General features: G+C 46.5%; 2 protein-coding genes across 2 annotated transcripts; both read left to right on the plus strand.

Annotated features, from left to right (window-relative positions):
• The first annotated feature begins 1,576 nt into the window (after positions 1–1,576).
• On the plus strand, positions 1,577–3,839 carry SEPHS2 (selenophosphate synthetase 2). The gene has a single exon (XM_060120504.1). The coding sequence runs from the start codon at positions 1,739–1,741 to the stop codon at positions 3,092–3,094; it is 1,356 nt and encodes a 451-aa protein (XP_059976487.1). The 5' UTR covers positions 1,577–1,738; the 3' UTR covers positions 3,095–3,839.
• Positions 3,840–12,343: 8,504 nt separating this feature from the next.
• On the plus strand, positions 12,344–15,662 carry DCTPP1 (dCTP pyrophosphatase 1). The gene is made up of 3 exons (XM_060119856.1): positions 12,344–12,473; positions 13,163–13,273; positions 14,928–15,662. Exons 1-3 carry the CDS (start codon positions 12,376–12,378, stop codon positions 15,226–15,228), a joined length of 510 nt encoding a protein of 169 aa, XP_059975839.1. The 5' UTR covers positions 12,344–12,375; the 3' UTR covers positions 15,229–15,662.
• Positions 15,663–15,810: the final 148 nt, after the last annotated feature.

Genomic DNA, 15,810 nt, shown 5'->3' on the forward strand with positions numbered 1-15,810 from the left:
TTTGAAGATGTTATACGTTTTGTGAATTTAAAGTCCAGTCCCTACACCCACATTATCAGTACTGTATGATAGTAGGTTCTATCATTTATTTTGAGTTTACCATCAGCCAGGAACTGTGTTAGGAGATTTACACACATTTTAAAAATTTAATTCTCTTAACATTCTTATTTGATATGTATTATTATCTTCAGGTGAAAGGACTGTTTGTTTTTTGTTTTTTTGCAGTACACGGGCCTCTCACTGTTGTGGCCTCTCCCGTTGCGGAGCACAGGCTCCGGACGCACAGGCTCAGCGGCCATGGCTCACGGGCCCAGCTGCTCCGTGGCATGTGGGATCTTCCTGGACCGGGACACGAACCCGTGTCCCCTGCATCGGCAGGCGGACTCTCAACCACTGCGCCACCAGGGAAGCCCTAAAAAAATTATTTTAAGTTCCAATGTTAAAAGAACAAAAAGACAATACAGTGAAAAAATCTCCTGTCCCCTAACCACCTCATTCTCTCCCCAGAGGCAATCAAAATTACCTATTACTTATATAATAATTATTATAAGGTCTTTATGAGAATTAAATTAGTTAATATATGTAAAGTATTTAGAATCCTGCCTATTAGAACTGTAACTACTATCAGGATAATCACATCGATGTTTTCTCATTCTTTTTTACAGTTGCCTGATAGTCTATTATATAAATGTATCACTATTTTAATCATAGTTGATAAACATTTAAGTTGTTCCTGTATGTTTATAGCACAGCAGTAAATAACTATTATTTCCCACTCACATAGGTGAGTACATCTAAAGGATAAAGTTCTGCAACTGGAACTGCTGGGTCAAAGGTATTTAACACAGTTATAATTTTAATAGATATTGGCAAACTGCCCTTCATGAATACATCACAGATTCTCATATATATTAACTTAAAGAGATAGAAACTTTGGAATAGAATAAACCTAGGTAAGCTACTTTGTTGTTCAGATGAGTCAGCTGATGCACGGGAGAGGGAAAATGACTGGCACAGGCAGTTAGTAGTGGAAACAGCACCAGAACCCATGCAGATGTCTGGACTTCGGGTCTTAAATGCTTTAAAGTCCATGTTAACATTTCATTATTATTATTATTATTTTTAACATTTCATTATTTTGATGCTGCAGCTTGCTTATATAATAGTAGTAACTTAATAATTAATTTCTCACTATTCTTTCCGATTTTTCCCTGGGCTATTTTCCTACCCTGGATTGATCATGCGCGCTGTCTTGGACAATTCTGACCGGCTTGAGGTTTGCCAAGTGACCCATCTGCCCTCGTCTTCGAAAATGCTGGATTTGGTAAACTGCGTCTAGGGAAACAGAGCTCCGCCAGCCACTCCCAAGAGATCATTTAAATTACATCAAGGGAAATGAACCAAGGTATTTGTTCTGTAATGTCTCAGAGGTCAATTTCCCAAGCTGGTGGTTGATTAGTAATACATCTTTTAGACCAAAGGAAGCCCGCCTCTCGAGGGCAAAGTCATCATTGGTTGGTACGGCTGTCAATCACCAGGGGTATAAATAGGGGTTGCCGGCGGCTCCTCCTCCCGGACGGCCAGGAGCGCGTGGAGTGACGGCAGTCAGGCTGCGCGAGTCGTGCCGGGGAGGCGCTTTGCGGTAATATCTGACTGTTACTACTTAATAACTGGAGTGGAAAGTAAAAAGGACCTCTGCTCCTCTCTCCTCTTTTCCCCTCCCTGCCGGGCAGGCGTGATGGCGGAAGCCGCGGCGACGGTTGCCGGCGGAGAGGCGATGGCGGCGGTGGCGGCGGGGGAAGGCTCCTCGGGCCCGACAGGCTTGCCTCTAGGCCGGGGCTTCTCGAGCTACCGGCCCTTCGAGCCCCAGGCGTTGGGCCTCAGCCCGAGCTGGCGGCTGACCGGCTTCTCCGGCATGAAGGGCTGAGGCTGCAAGGTCCCGCAGGAGACGCTGCTCAAACTCCTGGCGGGACTGACGCGGCTGGAGGTGCGGCCTCCGCCGGGCCGGGGCCTGGTCGGAGGCCGTGAAGAGACGGCCCAGGAACCCGGCCTGCCGGTTAGGGCGGAACCCAGCCCAACCTTACCAACCCTCGGCATTGGGATGGACTCCTGCGTCATACCCCTGAGGCACGGAGGCTTGTCCCTGGTGCAGACCACCGACTTCTTTTACCCCTTGGTGGAAGATCCCTACATGACGGGGCGCATAGCTTGTGCCAATGTGCTGAGTGATCTGTACGCCATGGGCATTACTGAATGTGACAACATGTTGATGCTACTCAGCGTCAGCCAGAGTATGACTGAGGAGGAACGAGAAAAGATAACACCACTCATGATCAAAGGCTTTCGGGATGCTGCAGAGGAAGGAGGGACTGCAGTGACTGGTGGGCAAACAGTGGTAAACCCTTGGATTATCGTCGGTGGAGTTGCCACCGTGGTGTGTCAACCAAATGAATTCATAATGCCTGACAGTGCCGTTGTTGGGGATGTGCTTGTGTTAACCAAACCCTTAGGAACCCAAGTTGCTGTCAATGCCCACCAATGGCTGGATAATCCTGAAAGATGGAATAAAATAAAGATGGTGGTCTCCAGAGAAGAGGTAGAGCTGGCCTATCAGGAAGCCATGTTCAACATGGCTACCCTAAATAGAATTGCTGCTGGATTAATGCACACGTTTAATGCCCATGCAGCCACAGATATCACAGGCTTTGGCATTCTGGGTCACTCTCAGAACCTTGCAAAACAACAAAGAAATGAGGTGTCCTTTGTCATTCATAATCTGCCAATCATTGCCAAGATGGCTGCCATCAGCAAGGCCAGCGGGCGCTTCGGGCTCCTTCAAGGAACCTCAGCAGAAACTTCTGGGGGGTTACTGATTTGTCTGCCAAGAGAACAGGCAGCTCGCTTTTGTTCGGAAATCAAATCTTCAAAGTATGGAGAGGGCCACCAAGCCTGGATTGTTGGCATTGTGGAAAAGGGAAACCGGACAGCCCGGATCATTGACAAGCCTCGAGTTATTGAGGTCCTGCCTCGAGGATCCTCTGCTACCGCTCTTGCTCCTGAGAATTCCAGTACCTCCTCTGAGCCTAGCTTGTGAGATGGAATAGGGGAAGTTGTTTGGACTGTAGAGCCTTTGTACAGAATCATGGACAATTCTCAAGAGTTGATTTTAGGAAATTTCCAAAGAAGGCTGCCTGCATAATAGTTCCAGCTGCCCTTTGTAGGTGATTTGAATCAGCCCATCAAAAGCTTCACATTCCAAGGCCAGAAGTAACATTTTGGACTTTTGGGGGGTAGGTTTGTTAATCTCTTGAGTGGAAAAAGAGCAGAAAACCCTCTGTTTCCTCTTTCCAAGAGCAAGATGAGGCTACTCAGGTTTGAGAGATTTTTCTCAGCACAGGGTTCATTGATTTCTGCCCAGGGAGTGAGATTATTTAAAATTACATAGACACCAAAAATAAGTTGCAAGAAGAAAAACATTTAGATCAGAAGCAAATAAGTTTGGACCAGTACTGTTGATAAATCTAAATTGTTAAGGGAGATGAAAATGCAATGTCAAATTCTTTTTAGATTACTCTGAAATACTGGCTCTTTCCTACTCTGGACAAGAATTGAGCAGCTTGTCCAATGACTGGGAAAGGAGGACCTCCAACCACCTTACTTGGTCTCTGTTAATGACGTCTCTCCCTCTAAACCCCTTTAAGGACTGGGAGAGGCAGAGCAAGCCCCAGAGCCCAGGCCTTGGTGGACATTAAGATGTTAAATTCTTGTGCTGAAAATTCCTGGTGATTTAATCAATAAAGTGATTTCTAGTGAAATAAAGAGGATTTGGTTGAAAAATTCTTCTGGCTAATGTTTGTATCCTTGGAATTCTGAATGTTTTACAGTCTTATAAAATGAACCAACTGATACATTTAGCGTTGACAGTAAAGGACTCAAGAACAGGCATAAATCCCAAGGACTAGAGGGTGGGAAAGGAAATAGGTAAAGAAAGGTGTCAACAAATCTTGGAACATGGAAAGTAGGTGGAAGAGGGGTAACTGACTTAGAAGAACAGAGGAAGCCGAAGTATAAATGCCTTCAGAGTTGGGGAACACTAACAGGAAGCAAGGAGATAAGCTCTGAATGTACTAAGGAAGGTGGGGTCAAAGGGTGGGGATGAAAACGGAGATACTGGTTAAAAATTAATGCACAGGGCAATTAGATCTTTGCAGTTCTCAATCTTCTCCCCTGTGTCATACAACCAGGTGACTGCCTCTCACCTGTGTAGGTAAACGGAGGTTTGTTTTCTGGAAAATGTGAATTTAAAAAATACTGTAGGGCCTCCCTGGTGGCGCAGTGGTTAAGAGTCCGCCTGCCAATGCAGGGGATACGGGTTCGTGCCCCGGTCTGGGAGGATCCCATATGCCGCGGAGCGGCTGGGCCCGTGAGCCATGGCCGCTGGGCCTGCGCATCCGGAGCCTGTGCTCCGCAACGGGAGAGGCCACAACAGTGAGAGGCCCGCATACCGCAAAAAGAAAAAAAAAAAAAAATACTGTAAAGTCAGGGGCACCAGGCAGAGCAGAGGACAGGGAACCTCACCAAAAACAAGAATAAAGACAAAAATGAGATTGCCCAGCCCCCTCCCTCAGCTTAGCTATTAGAAACACTGTCCAGGAAGCTTATACCGCCCCTGCCTGGAGCAGGTGGAATATACTCCTCTGGAGAATATAAACCTGCCCAGAAAAAAGACCTATAAATACAAACATTTAGGGAGTCCCCGGTGAAAATTCCTGTACTGGGAAGCCTCCCAGTTGAAAAGCTTCACTCAAGCACATTCTTTTTAATGCCTCATTCTCAAATATGAGCAGGCAAGGATCACCAGATATTTGAGGCAAGCCTCCAACTTGAAAGGAGTCAAAGCAAACAAACTCAAGAAAGAGACAATACAGGGAGCAAAAGAATAAAAAGAGCAGAAATAAAAGAAGATAAAGTATCCATTAAAAGATAATAAGAGAGCAAAGCACTTAGAATATAAAAATTAGCTACGATCTTAAAATTCAGTAGATTTAGAAGGTAAAGTTGACATTTATCAGAAAGGAGACAAACAAAAAGATGCACGATAGGGAAAAAAAGTAGGAAAATCAGAGATGAACCAGGAGGTTCAACATCTGAGAAGAGTCCCAGAAAGAGGTAATAAAGCAGATGGAAGAAAGAAAACGATCAAAAAATAATACAAGAAAGTTTTCTAAAGTTTAAAATTGAGACTGTCACATGCCTTTTGAATTCCCAGCATTGTGAGTGGAAAAAGGCCTACACTCATTTTATTGTTAAATTTTAAAATGCCAGGGATAAAGAGACCCTAATAATAACAATAGCAAATTCTTACCTGGTACATAGTCTTTGCCAGGCACTGTTCTAAGTGCTTTTATATGTATTAACTCCTGTAAATTTCCAACCACCCCATTTTGCAAATGAGGAAGCTGAGGTGCACAGGAGATTGAGAAATTTATCCAAGGTTTCCCTGGCAGTCTCCTAAACAGCCTGGTTCCAAAGTCCATGCTTCTAATCATTGTGCTCTCCTAAATCTTCTGGGGGGAGGGGGAGATCACAAACAAAGGTTTGGTATCAGACTTCTCAACAGTGAATTGGAGGCTAAAAGACAATAAAGCGATGCTTTCAAAATTTTGAGGGTAAATGATCTTCTCTGTGTAATTCTATATTTAGCTACATTTTTCAAACAAATAGTATAAGGATATTTTTTAGACATGGAAGGTATCAAAGTGGTTTCATCCCATTCACTCTTTCTCAAGAAACTACTGGAAGATGTGCTCCAGAAAAACAAGGGAGCAAACGGAGAAAGAGAAAAACATGGGGTCCAGGAAACCCAACCCAGCACAGGTGGAAGGTGAAGGGAGCTCTCAAGGTAATAGCGGTCCAGCAGGCATAGGGAAGAACCAGCCCATGCTGGAGCAGAAGCCTGGAAGGCTTCCAGGAAAAGGAAAATGGAACTGATAGAGGACTGGTATGTTTAATTGTGTGATAAACTGTATTGGAAGGTTATCAGAAGATGTAAATAGAATTAGTGATAATTACATAGAAAATTAGCCCCCAAAAAAGAATGAGGCAGTTATCGACTCCAGCCAAAAATAAAACCTTGAAAAATAAACAAAATGTAATCTAACGACAACAACAAATAAATAATAAATAGATAAATTCAATCGGGTTTTCTCCTGCTCAGAGCTCAAAGCTCTCAAATAGCTTTCTACAAAATCCCTGCTTCGTCTTGTGACACTTCATCTCACGCACTCTCCCTACCTCTCTCACTAAACTCTAGCCCATTAGCCTTTCCATGGTGCTTCAAACAAATCAAGATCCTTTGTTCTCCGCCTGGAACCTCACCTCTATGCAGCTGGCTCACTCTTAGTCCTAATTCAGCTCAAATAAAACCTCTTCATAAAAGCCCTCTCTGACCTCAGCCAACACCCAGCTACTCTCCCAACTCATCATCGTATTTACTGGCTTCATAGCTTTTATCCTAATCTGTAATTATCTTGAAATTTTCTTAGTTTACTTTATAATTGTCCCTTTCTGCTTGTATGTAAGCTCCAGGATGGAAGAGGATGTTCTATATCCTAGCACTGGAACAGTGTCTGGCCCCCAGTTAGTGTTCAGAATATACTGAATCAGTGATTGAGTGAGGTATACACTGGGGACCCCAGCACCCTCTGTTTTCACACTTTCCTTGCTCTTGGTGTCTCCTAGTGGTGGAAGTTGGTACCACCAATCTCTTAAGACAAGGCTTTGGAGAAGAAATTTGGGCCTTGGTTCTGCTTATCAATTTACACAGCTCTCTAACTGGTTTATTTTCTTGCTTGGGGTGGGCAGTAGAAAAGGGCAGGAAAATGACTGGATGCTTCCCTGGCCTGGGTCCTCTTAGTTAACCTAGAAAGGGTTAGGGGTTGGAAGCAAGGTAGGCAACAAACTATTCCTTGGGGAGGGGCTGGGCAGCAAAATGGAGGTAGCAGGTAGTGGAGGTGACAGGCCACGGGTGGAAATCAGAACAGAATCACAGGTATAAACAGAGGTAAGAAAGGTGATGGAGGAAAAGAAAGAGGAAGAAAAGGAAAAGGGAGCCAAAGGAAGAAAAGAAAAAGGAGAGGAAATTGAAGGTAGAGAAAGAGAGAGAGGAGGATGAAAAGAAAGGACAGAAAGGCAGAAGGAAAGGCAGTGGCAAGGTGACCTCAGCAGATACCCAAGCACATGTGAGCTGCCTCCTTTACTCCTTTGTGGGGAGACATCTTTCAGTTGCTGAAAAGCACTGGGGAGTGCTGGTGAGCTTCAGCCTTCGCCTTTCTGGGTGATCTCAGACAAATCTCCTGACCTCTCTGGGTCTCAGTTTCCTCATCTGTAAAATAGGTGCAGCCATACCCACCTATGGCAGGCAAGTCATGGAGAGGATCCCATGAGACCTGCTCCTCTAAATTAATATTTATTAGATCGACTCAAGTACCAGGTCCCGAGGAAACAAAAGCCGGACACTGCTTTTGTTCTCCAGGAGACCCGGTCTAGGGGGAGATCTAGAACAGGAACACCAATCAGCCCCAAATTAAGGCAAGAAGTGGTAAGTGCCACGAGAGTGAGAGTGAATGAAGTGCTTTATAAAACCAAATTATGTCCTGGGAATTCCCTGGCGGTCCAGTGGTTAGGACTCTGTGCTTTCACTGACGAGGGAGCGGGTTCAATCCCTGGTCGGGAACTAACGTGGCCAAAAATAAATAAATAATAAAATAAAATAAAACCAAATTATGTCTTTTTGGAGGAAGTTTAGGAAGGCTTCCCGGAGAAGGTGGCTTTGAAGCAGGGCTCTACAGGATGGGTGGAATTTGGATTTGGCTATGCAGAGAAGGGGGATGGTCATTGCAGATGGAGGGAACTATGTGAGCAAAGGCAGGGAGAGTGGGGAACACCTGCTCAGCATGTGTGTGGGGGGATACAGCTGGATAAGTAGGTTGGGGAAGGACCTTTAAGGGTGTTGGGGACTCCCTGGCCTGACTGAGCTAGGCTAGAGGTTCCTAAAAGCCTCTGTCATGACTCCTCCTGAAAATTTTAAGAAGAAATATTTTTAATTATAGCAGCACCCTTTCTGCTGTCCCCCAGTTCAAAACCAACAAGGCCTGTGGATCTACCTCGAATAAGAACAGCGCTGCAGTAGATTCTTGGGATCCAGCCATGAACAAAATACATATTGTTCTGGTCCTCCTAGCACAGTTGTGGAGGGTCCTTGGAGGCCACCTAGGCCAGACCCCCATTATATAGAGAAATTGAGGCTCAGAGAAGAGAAACAATCTTCCCAAGAGCATTGGTAGATAGGTTCCCAATCACCTGACTCCTAGTTTCCCATCACACTCTGTTGTCTCTGGGACCTCCGAGTGGCCCAGTTTCCCCCACCCTGATACCACCTACCCAGCTTATGGGCTTCTGTTATTTTGCTCTCCAGCTGCTGTTGACACTTCTACTCCAGGGTTTCCCAAAGAGCCTTACTGGAACCAGTTGCATCTGTTTGGCTGTAGTGGGGAAGGTGGCCAAACTCCTGAGTACCAGAAGGGCATATGTGTGCATTTACACATTTGCCTGTTCCAGCCCGTCCACCCTGTCATTAAACATTTATTAGCATGCACTGGGGAAACACCTTTGGTTTGAAAAGACTAGGGCACCTAGTCTCTGGGGGGATAGGCTTCTAAAGGGCTAATCACAAATGTGGACCAAAAAGCAAGACCAAGTACACTGAGGCCCTAACTAAAGCAGAGAAGTCTGGTTGCCTAGATGTGACTGAGGAGAATGGAGGAAACTAACAGGATGTGGGGTGAAGGTTCAGGAAGAGCCTGGGATGAGAAGTCCAGATGATGGGGCCAATCATATGTTCATGTCTGTTCCTTCTCCCTCATGAAGGTCTCCCCCGTCCCCACCCCCAACTCCATGCCGTGCTGATGCTGAGTTTGGTTGGTCTTTAGAGGATGATGCCATTGGAGCAAAGAACTTGGATGTCCCTGCAGGATGCTTTGCAAGAGCTTTACAACTCAGCCAGGGAATCTTCTAGGGGAGATGGGCAGAGGCAGTCTCAGAGAAAGTGCCTCCTCCTTCAGGTCCGTCTCCAAGGACCATCTGACCTGGGAACTCTAGAAGTCCTGGAAACCTGACTCTTCAAAAATCTGAGATGCAGAGGATTCCTGAGAAAACTGCTCTCCAAGTGGTGTTTCATATTCCAGTAAGAGTTTGGGTTCTGGTCTGGAGAAGCTTAGCAAACACCAGGGAAGGTGCTAGGGGTGGTACTTGGTTCCTGAAACTTTCAGTACCCAGATCCATAAGGCAGTTCAATGCTCTGAACTTCAGACCTGTCTGTCCACCTGCCTGCTGGACATCATCTGGATGTTCTAGAGTCATCTCGGACTCGACGTGTTCCAAACTAAAATTCGTTATCTTCCCTTCTACCCCAACTCCCAGGTCTTCTGTGTCCTCATTTCAGCAAATGACAAAACTATCCATCCATTTACTCAAGCCAGAAACAAAGGAGTTACCCAGGACTCCCTCTTATCTCCCACACCCTATATCCAACTCCCATGTTGCCTAATCTAGCAAATCCTGTGCTCTCATTTTACCCAGCAGCTCAGCCGCATCAGACGTGCACTCGTTCTGGAACACTTTCCTCTCTTAGGCTCCGTAACTTCACACTCTGTCAATTTTTCTCCTACCTCACCTTTCTCTTCTGCTCAACTGCCAAATGTTGGAGTACCCCAAATGTTGGTCTCGTCTACCTAGATTCTTGTGCTAGTTATTCTTCTCCAATTCCCTGACTTTAGGAACTGTTTAAATGACTGAGACTACCAAATCTGAATCTCTAGCCCTGATCTCTCCTCTAAACCTTAGGCTCATAAATCTACCTGCCAATTCAATACGCGTCTTCAACTTGCTTTGTCCTAAAACACGCTTCTGATGCCTCATGTGTTCAATCCTGAACCTCATCTTCCACATCCCAGTATGAGTCACCATCCATCCACCAATTTGCTCAACACTCAAAACTTGTAAGCCATGCTTGATTCTACCCTTTCTCCCATCTCACTAGTTCAAAACCACCAAAGCCTACAGATCTATCTCCAAAATATGCATCCACCTCTCTTCATTTTCACCCGCCATCAGCAGTCCAAAGCACCAACATCTGTTGCTGGAAAACTGCAGTAACTCATCTCTCTGCTTCAACTCTTGCCCTCTTCAGTTCATTCTTTTTTTTTAAATATAAGGTCAAATTACATAGAATGCTACACTTTTTAAAAATATTTAGTTATTTATTTGGTTGCACTGGGTCTTAGTTGTGGCAGGCGGGTTCCTTAGTTGCAGCACGTGGGATGGAACCCGGGCCCCTGCATTGGGAGCGTGGAGTCTTATCCACTACGCCACCAGGGAAGTCCCCCCTTCAGTTCATTCTTAACACAGCAGTCAGAGGGCTCAGAAATACAACACATGATCATACGGCTCCCCTGCCTAAAATCCTCCAAAGGGTTCCCGTAATAGTTAAAATCCAAAATAAAATAAAATATGAAATAAAATCCATGGTTGATTGATCTGATCTAGCCTCTTTTTACTTCTCCAACACCATATCCCACCATTCTCCCCCTTGCTCACTGCATTCCTGCCATGCTGGAATTCTTTTTGCCTTTAGAACATGCCAAGCCTTTCCTGCTTTAAGCACTGGTGTTCTCTCTACCTAGTACTCTTGATTTTTCCCCTTGACTTTTACTCAGCTTAAATATCACTTTCTCAAAGACGAGTAACAACAACAAAAAAACCCAAAACAAACAAACAAAAACCCCTAAAAGTGGCTTGACCAATCAAGCAATTTAAAATTATTTATTTATTTATTTATTTGGCTGTGCCAGGTTTTAGTTGTGGCGTGCAGGATCTTCAGTTTGCAGCATGCGGGATCTAGTTCCCTGACCAGGGATTGAAGCCGGGCCCCCTGCACTGGGAGCATGGAGTCTTAACCACTGGACCACCAGGGAAGTCCCCCAATAAAGTGATTTATTATCTTATATAACCAGAGTCCTAAATCAGGGCATCTCTGTAACTTGTAAAAGTAAGTGGCTCAGCAATGTTATCAAGGATCCAGGTCCTTTCTGTCTTGCTACCTACCAGTCCCAGATTCTTTTTTCATCGTACTTATCACCATTTGAGACAATATGACGTAGGGGTTAACACAGACTCTGAAGCCAAACTGCCTGAATTTGAAACCTGGCTACCACTTTACTAGGTGTTAAGTTAAACTACTCAATCTCTCAGTTTCCGTATCTCTAAACTGTGGATGATTATTGTAGTATTACCTACCTCAAAGGGCTGACTTGAGGATTGAATGAGTTGCTGTGAGGATTAAATATGTAAAATGCTTAAGCAACCTAAATGCCCATTGACAAGACAAATGGATAAGGAAGATGCGGTACATATGTACAATGGAATATTACTGAGCCATAAAAAGGAACGAAATTGGGTCATTTGTAGAGACGTGGATGGACCTAGAGACTGTCATACAGAGTGAAGTAAGTCAGAAAGAGAAAAACAAATATCGTATGTTAATGCATATATGTGGAATCTAGAAAAATGGTACAGACGAACTGGTTTGCAAGGCAGAAATAGAGACACAGATGTAGAGAACAAACGTATGGACACCAAGGGGGGAAAGCGGCGCGGGGGGGCGGTATGAATTGGGAAATTGGGATTGACACATATACACTAATATGTAAAAAATAGATAAGTAATAAGAACTTGCTGTATAAAAAAAATAAAAATCAAAAAAGAAAAAAACTATAGATTTAGCAGGGCCTCCAAAAAATAAATAAATATGTAAAATGCTTGAAACAGCTACCCTACTTCTAGTTCATTCCTCAGGCTCAGCTGTATCCTGGAGACATTCCTGTATCCTTTTAATAAATTCCCCTTTCTCGTTTAAACCCTTCATTGCTGGGGTTCTCCACGGGGCTCCCCGCCATCATTTTGCTTTGGCGCCATCTGGCGCCCAAAAGGGAAGTGATGCGCCTGCGCTCTCCACTCTCTGCCTTTTGTCTCTTCCCTTGGTCGAATCTGGCACCTATACCTTTAAGATGCTTGGTCAAGACTGAAGGCTTCGGGGGCCGGCGCCACGGAACGCAAGCATGAAGTCCTCTTAGGTTGGTCCTGTCCGGGTAAGGGGCGGGCTGTAGCAAACTCCACGTAAGAAATTGGTCTTTCCTTCGGCTCCGCCCCCGTGAAGCAATCACGAACGCCTGTGATTGGTCAGGCGCTCTGGAGGCGGGGGCTCCGAGCTTGGCTCCAGGTTCTTCAGCAAGTCAGGGCTGCGGCGCGGTGGGCGGTATGTCCGCGGGTGGGGAGACGCGTGGGGATGCTGGAGGAGAGGGCACTGCTGCTGCCGCCCCCTTCAGCTTCAGCTCGGAACCAACGCTCGAGGACATGTAAGCCGTCCTTGCCCAGGCTGGGCTGGGGAGATCGCCCCCTTTCTCCCTCCGTTTGGGGAGGGTCCCTCCACGTGGTCGGGAAGAAGGCTAGCAGCTGTGCTCAGGTCCTAGCTCTGCTGGCTGACCCCCGCAGGCGAGCCTTCTAACCTCCTCCTCTGTAAAATGGGCTTAACAATGCACACCTGAAGCAGGGGACATACCGGAGTACGATGCTGCTTCTGCCCTGTCTCTGCCCTCCAGGAGCGGGAGGTAGGACGGTGGTAAATGTAGTGTTGAGAGGTGGGAGGCATTTCTTGCTGGAGGAAATCAAAGAGGGCTTCTTAGGGGAAGTGTCCTGGAGCTGTATTCTGTAAAATCAATAGGATTTAGATATACAGAGATAGGGATATTCCAGATGGAGGAAAACTGCAGAAGCAGCAGCAGGAGGTGGAAAAATGAAAAAGAAGGTATTATTAGATTTCGATAATTTAGGGTCTGTGTAAGGTCCCACCCATTTTATAGATGAGGAAACCAAGTCCCCTAAAGAGGAAACGACTTGCTTAGGCCACCCAAGGAATTAGTTGCAGAATCCCCCCTGATACCCATGCCCCCATTACATATCACTGAGGTACCTGCCAGGGCCCCGCATCTCCTCCCCCATCCCCTAACCTTGGGACCTGGACTTCCACCCCTTTCTCCTATTCCAGCCGCCGCCTCCATGCTGAGTTTGCTGCTGAACGAGACTGGGACCAGTTCCACCAACCTCGGAACCTCCTCCTGGCCTTGGTGGGGGAAGTAGGGGAGCTGGCAGAGCTCTTGTGAGTAGATGACAGGCTTCTGGAAGAGTCTGTGTGTTGGGGAGGGGAGGAGAGGGGAGGATTTATTTGACCATTAGATATCCCTGGATCCAATTTCCCCTCCTCACTACCAAGCTCTGTACGTGGTTGCTGGGCATACAAAGATGACTTATGTGTCCCTGCCCTCTAGGGGTGCCCAGTCTCCTGGGAGAGAAAGGTGTGAAAACAGCAAGGCAGGTCCAGGTCTAAGAGGGGACAGTGGTAACTGTCCTTTACCTCTGTCTCTGGGGTGGAAAGGCAGGTCTTCTTTAGAAGACCTGCCTATGGCATTCCAGACAGGGGAAGTTTACATTTGCAAAGGTAGTGAGGTGGGAAAGGGCAAGTTAAATTCAGGGAGAATATAAGATTCCTTCAGTGTAAGCTTCTTGAGGAAGAGCAAGGATTTTGTCTGTTTTGGTCTCTGGTGTATCCCAAGTGGCTGGGATACAATAGGCACTCAATATACTGTGGCTGTGGAGGACAGGGGTAGGATAGGAACACAGAATGATAGAATCAGGGCTGGGAAGTAATGGAGTTTGGACAGAACACCTGACCAGATTTGAATGGTAGAAAGGTCACTGTGTCTTCAGGGTGGATTGGATCCCCAAGAGAATTGGGTCAGGGGAGACCAGTGAGGAAGCTGGTGTAGATGAGGCAAAAGGTGGTGAGACCTAAGTCAGGGCAGTCACTGTGGGATGGACAAATGAGGGCACTGATGTGTGTGAGGGCAAGCCATTCGTTCATTACAGATTCATGACCACCATCTGTGTGCTATGTCCTCTAGAATCGAGATACGGCCTTGAACAAGATAGACACAGTTCCTACCATCACAGTGCAAGGAGACTGACAATAAATAAGTGAACTAATTTTAAAAGATGTGGAATTGTCACAAGTTCTATGAGGAAAGTAACACAAGGTGATGAGAAAGAAGGTAACAGAGGGAGAAGGCTTTTCTGAGGAGGTGACATCTGAGCTGAGACCTGAGTAACAGCCAGCCATGGGAAGGATGCGGGGAAGAGCATTCAAGGCAGAGGGAGCAGTAAGTGCAAAGGCCCTGTGACAGTTTGGCCTGTTTGCAAGGCAGAAAAGGCCAGAGTGGCTTTAGGTGGCGAGTCAGAGGGAGCATGGTGGATAATGACACTGGAAGAAGCAGGAGTCAGTTCATGCAGGACCTGGAGGGCATGGTAGGAGTTTGGATGTTATTCTAAGCACACCTGGGGGAGTTTTAAGCAGGGGAGGGACAAAATGTAATTTGTGCTTTTAAAAGATGGTGCAGGGTAAGAGTAGAAGATGAGTTAGAGGCTTCTGCAGTGGTCCAGGTCTAAGGTTTAGTCTGGGGTGGCAGTGGCTAAGGCCGGCAGGGGAGGAGTAGAATTGTGTCTCGATAAGTAAAATGTCCTTTTGGCTACTCCTTGGCTCAGATAGGGACACAGAGGTCTGGGTGAATCATCTGATGGGGTCTCTTCCCCACCATGAAGATTCCAGGGCCTAGCTGGGTTGACTTGTCTTTGGAGGAACTTCCTAGGAGGTGGGAGTTCATTGCTGCAAGGCCTGGGGTGTGCCCCTAAGAGAGGTGGAACCCATTGTCCTAGCTAGCATCTATGTGTGTGTGCCTGTCTTTGTGTCCTGTCCCCAGTCAGTGGAAGCCAGATGAGGAGCCTGGGCCCCAAGCCTGGCCCCCCAGGGAACGAGCAGCCCTTCAAGAGGAGCTCAGTGACGTCCTCATCTACCTGGTAGCATTGGCAGCCCGCTGCCATGTAGATCTGCCCCAAGCAGTTCTCTCCAAGATGGACACCAACCGGCGACGCTACCCAGTGCATCTGTCCCGCGGCTCTGCCCGCAAGTACACAGACTTGCCCCATGGGGCCACCTCTGAAAACCAGGCTGTGGGGCCTGCAGACCTTGCCTGTGAGTCCACAGGTCAGGCCTCAACCTAGAAACATGGGCACAGAACCTGCAACTCAGCACGGCATCTGAGGAGCAGAGGGTGCTCCAGCCATGCTACCTCATTCTAGTCCTTTCCTAACAGATCATGGGCCTGGGGGCTACCCTTCTTGAGGTCTGAGGCCCAAGAACCTCCAGTAGGTAGCCTCCTGGTTTTTTCTCTCTCAATAAAAGTTTTGGTTAGCAACTTCTGGATTCTTCCTGGGGCAGCTGGGGAGGCTGTCTGTCTCAGCACATGCTGGAGAGGGGTACCAGGGATACCAGTGATACCTGTGAGCCCAAAGCCCATGTTTCTCTATTATACTTCCCACCTGCAGAGCAGAGAGATCTGATTTCTAGTAAGTTCTCTGTCTGACCTCATGCAAGTAAGTCCCTTCCCCTTCTCTAAACAAGACTGGAGGCTTTATTTAGTGTTGGATGAGAGCCCAGATTCTGGAGCCAGGCTGTCTGGGTTCAAATGCCATCTTTGATACTGGATGATGTTCTGGATTATATTGTCATCTTTCTCCATTTCCTCATCTAAAATGAAAATAAGGGACTTCCCTGGTGGTCCAGTGGTTAAGACTCCGCGCTTC

This window comes from Mesoplodon densirostris, chromosome 16 (assembly GCF_025265405.1).
Source record: "Mesoplodon densirostris isolate mMesDen1 chromosome 16, mMesDen1 primary haplotype, whole genome shotgun sequence".
Taxonomy (NCBI): Eukaryota; Metazoa; Chordata; class Mammalia; order Artiodactyla; family Ziphiidae; genus Mesoplodon; species Mesoplodon densirostris.

Excerpts from the sequence above, each read along its gene's own strand:
- DCTPP1 (XM_060119856.1), top strand. The coding sequence starts at position 12,376 with ATGTCCGCGGGTGGGGAGACGCGTGGGGATGCTGGAGGAGAGGGCACT. Across the intron at positions 12,474-13,162 it reads GAACCAACGCTCGAGGACAT|CCGCCGCCTCCATGCTGAGT; the intron begins GTAAGCCGTCCT and ends CTCCTATTCCAG. Across the intron at positions 13,274-14,927 it reads GGGGAGCTGGCAGAGCTCTT|TCAGTGGAAGCCAGATGAGG; the intron begins GTGAGTAGATGA and ends TCCTGTCCCCAG.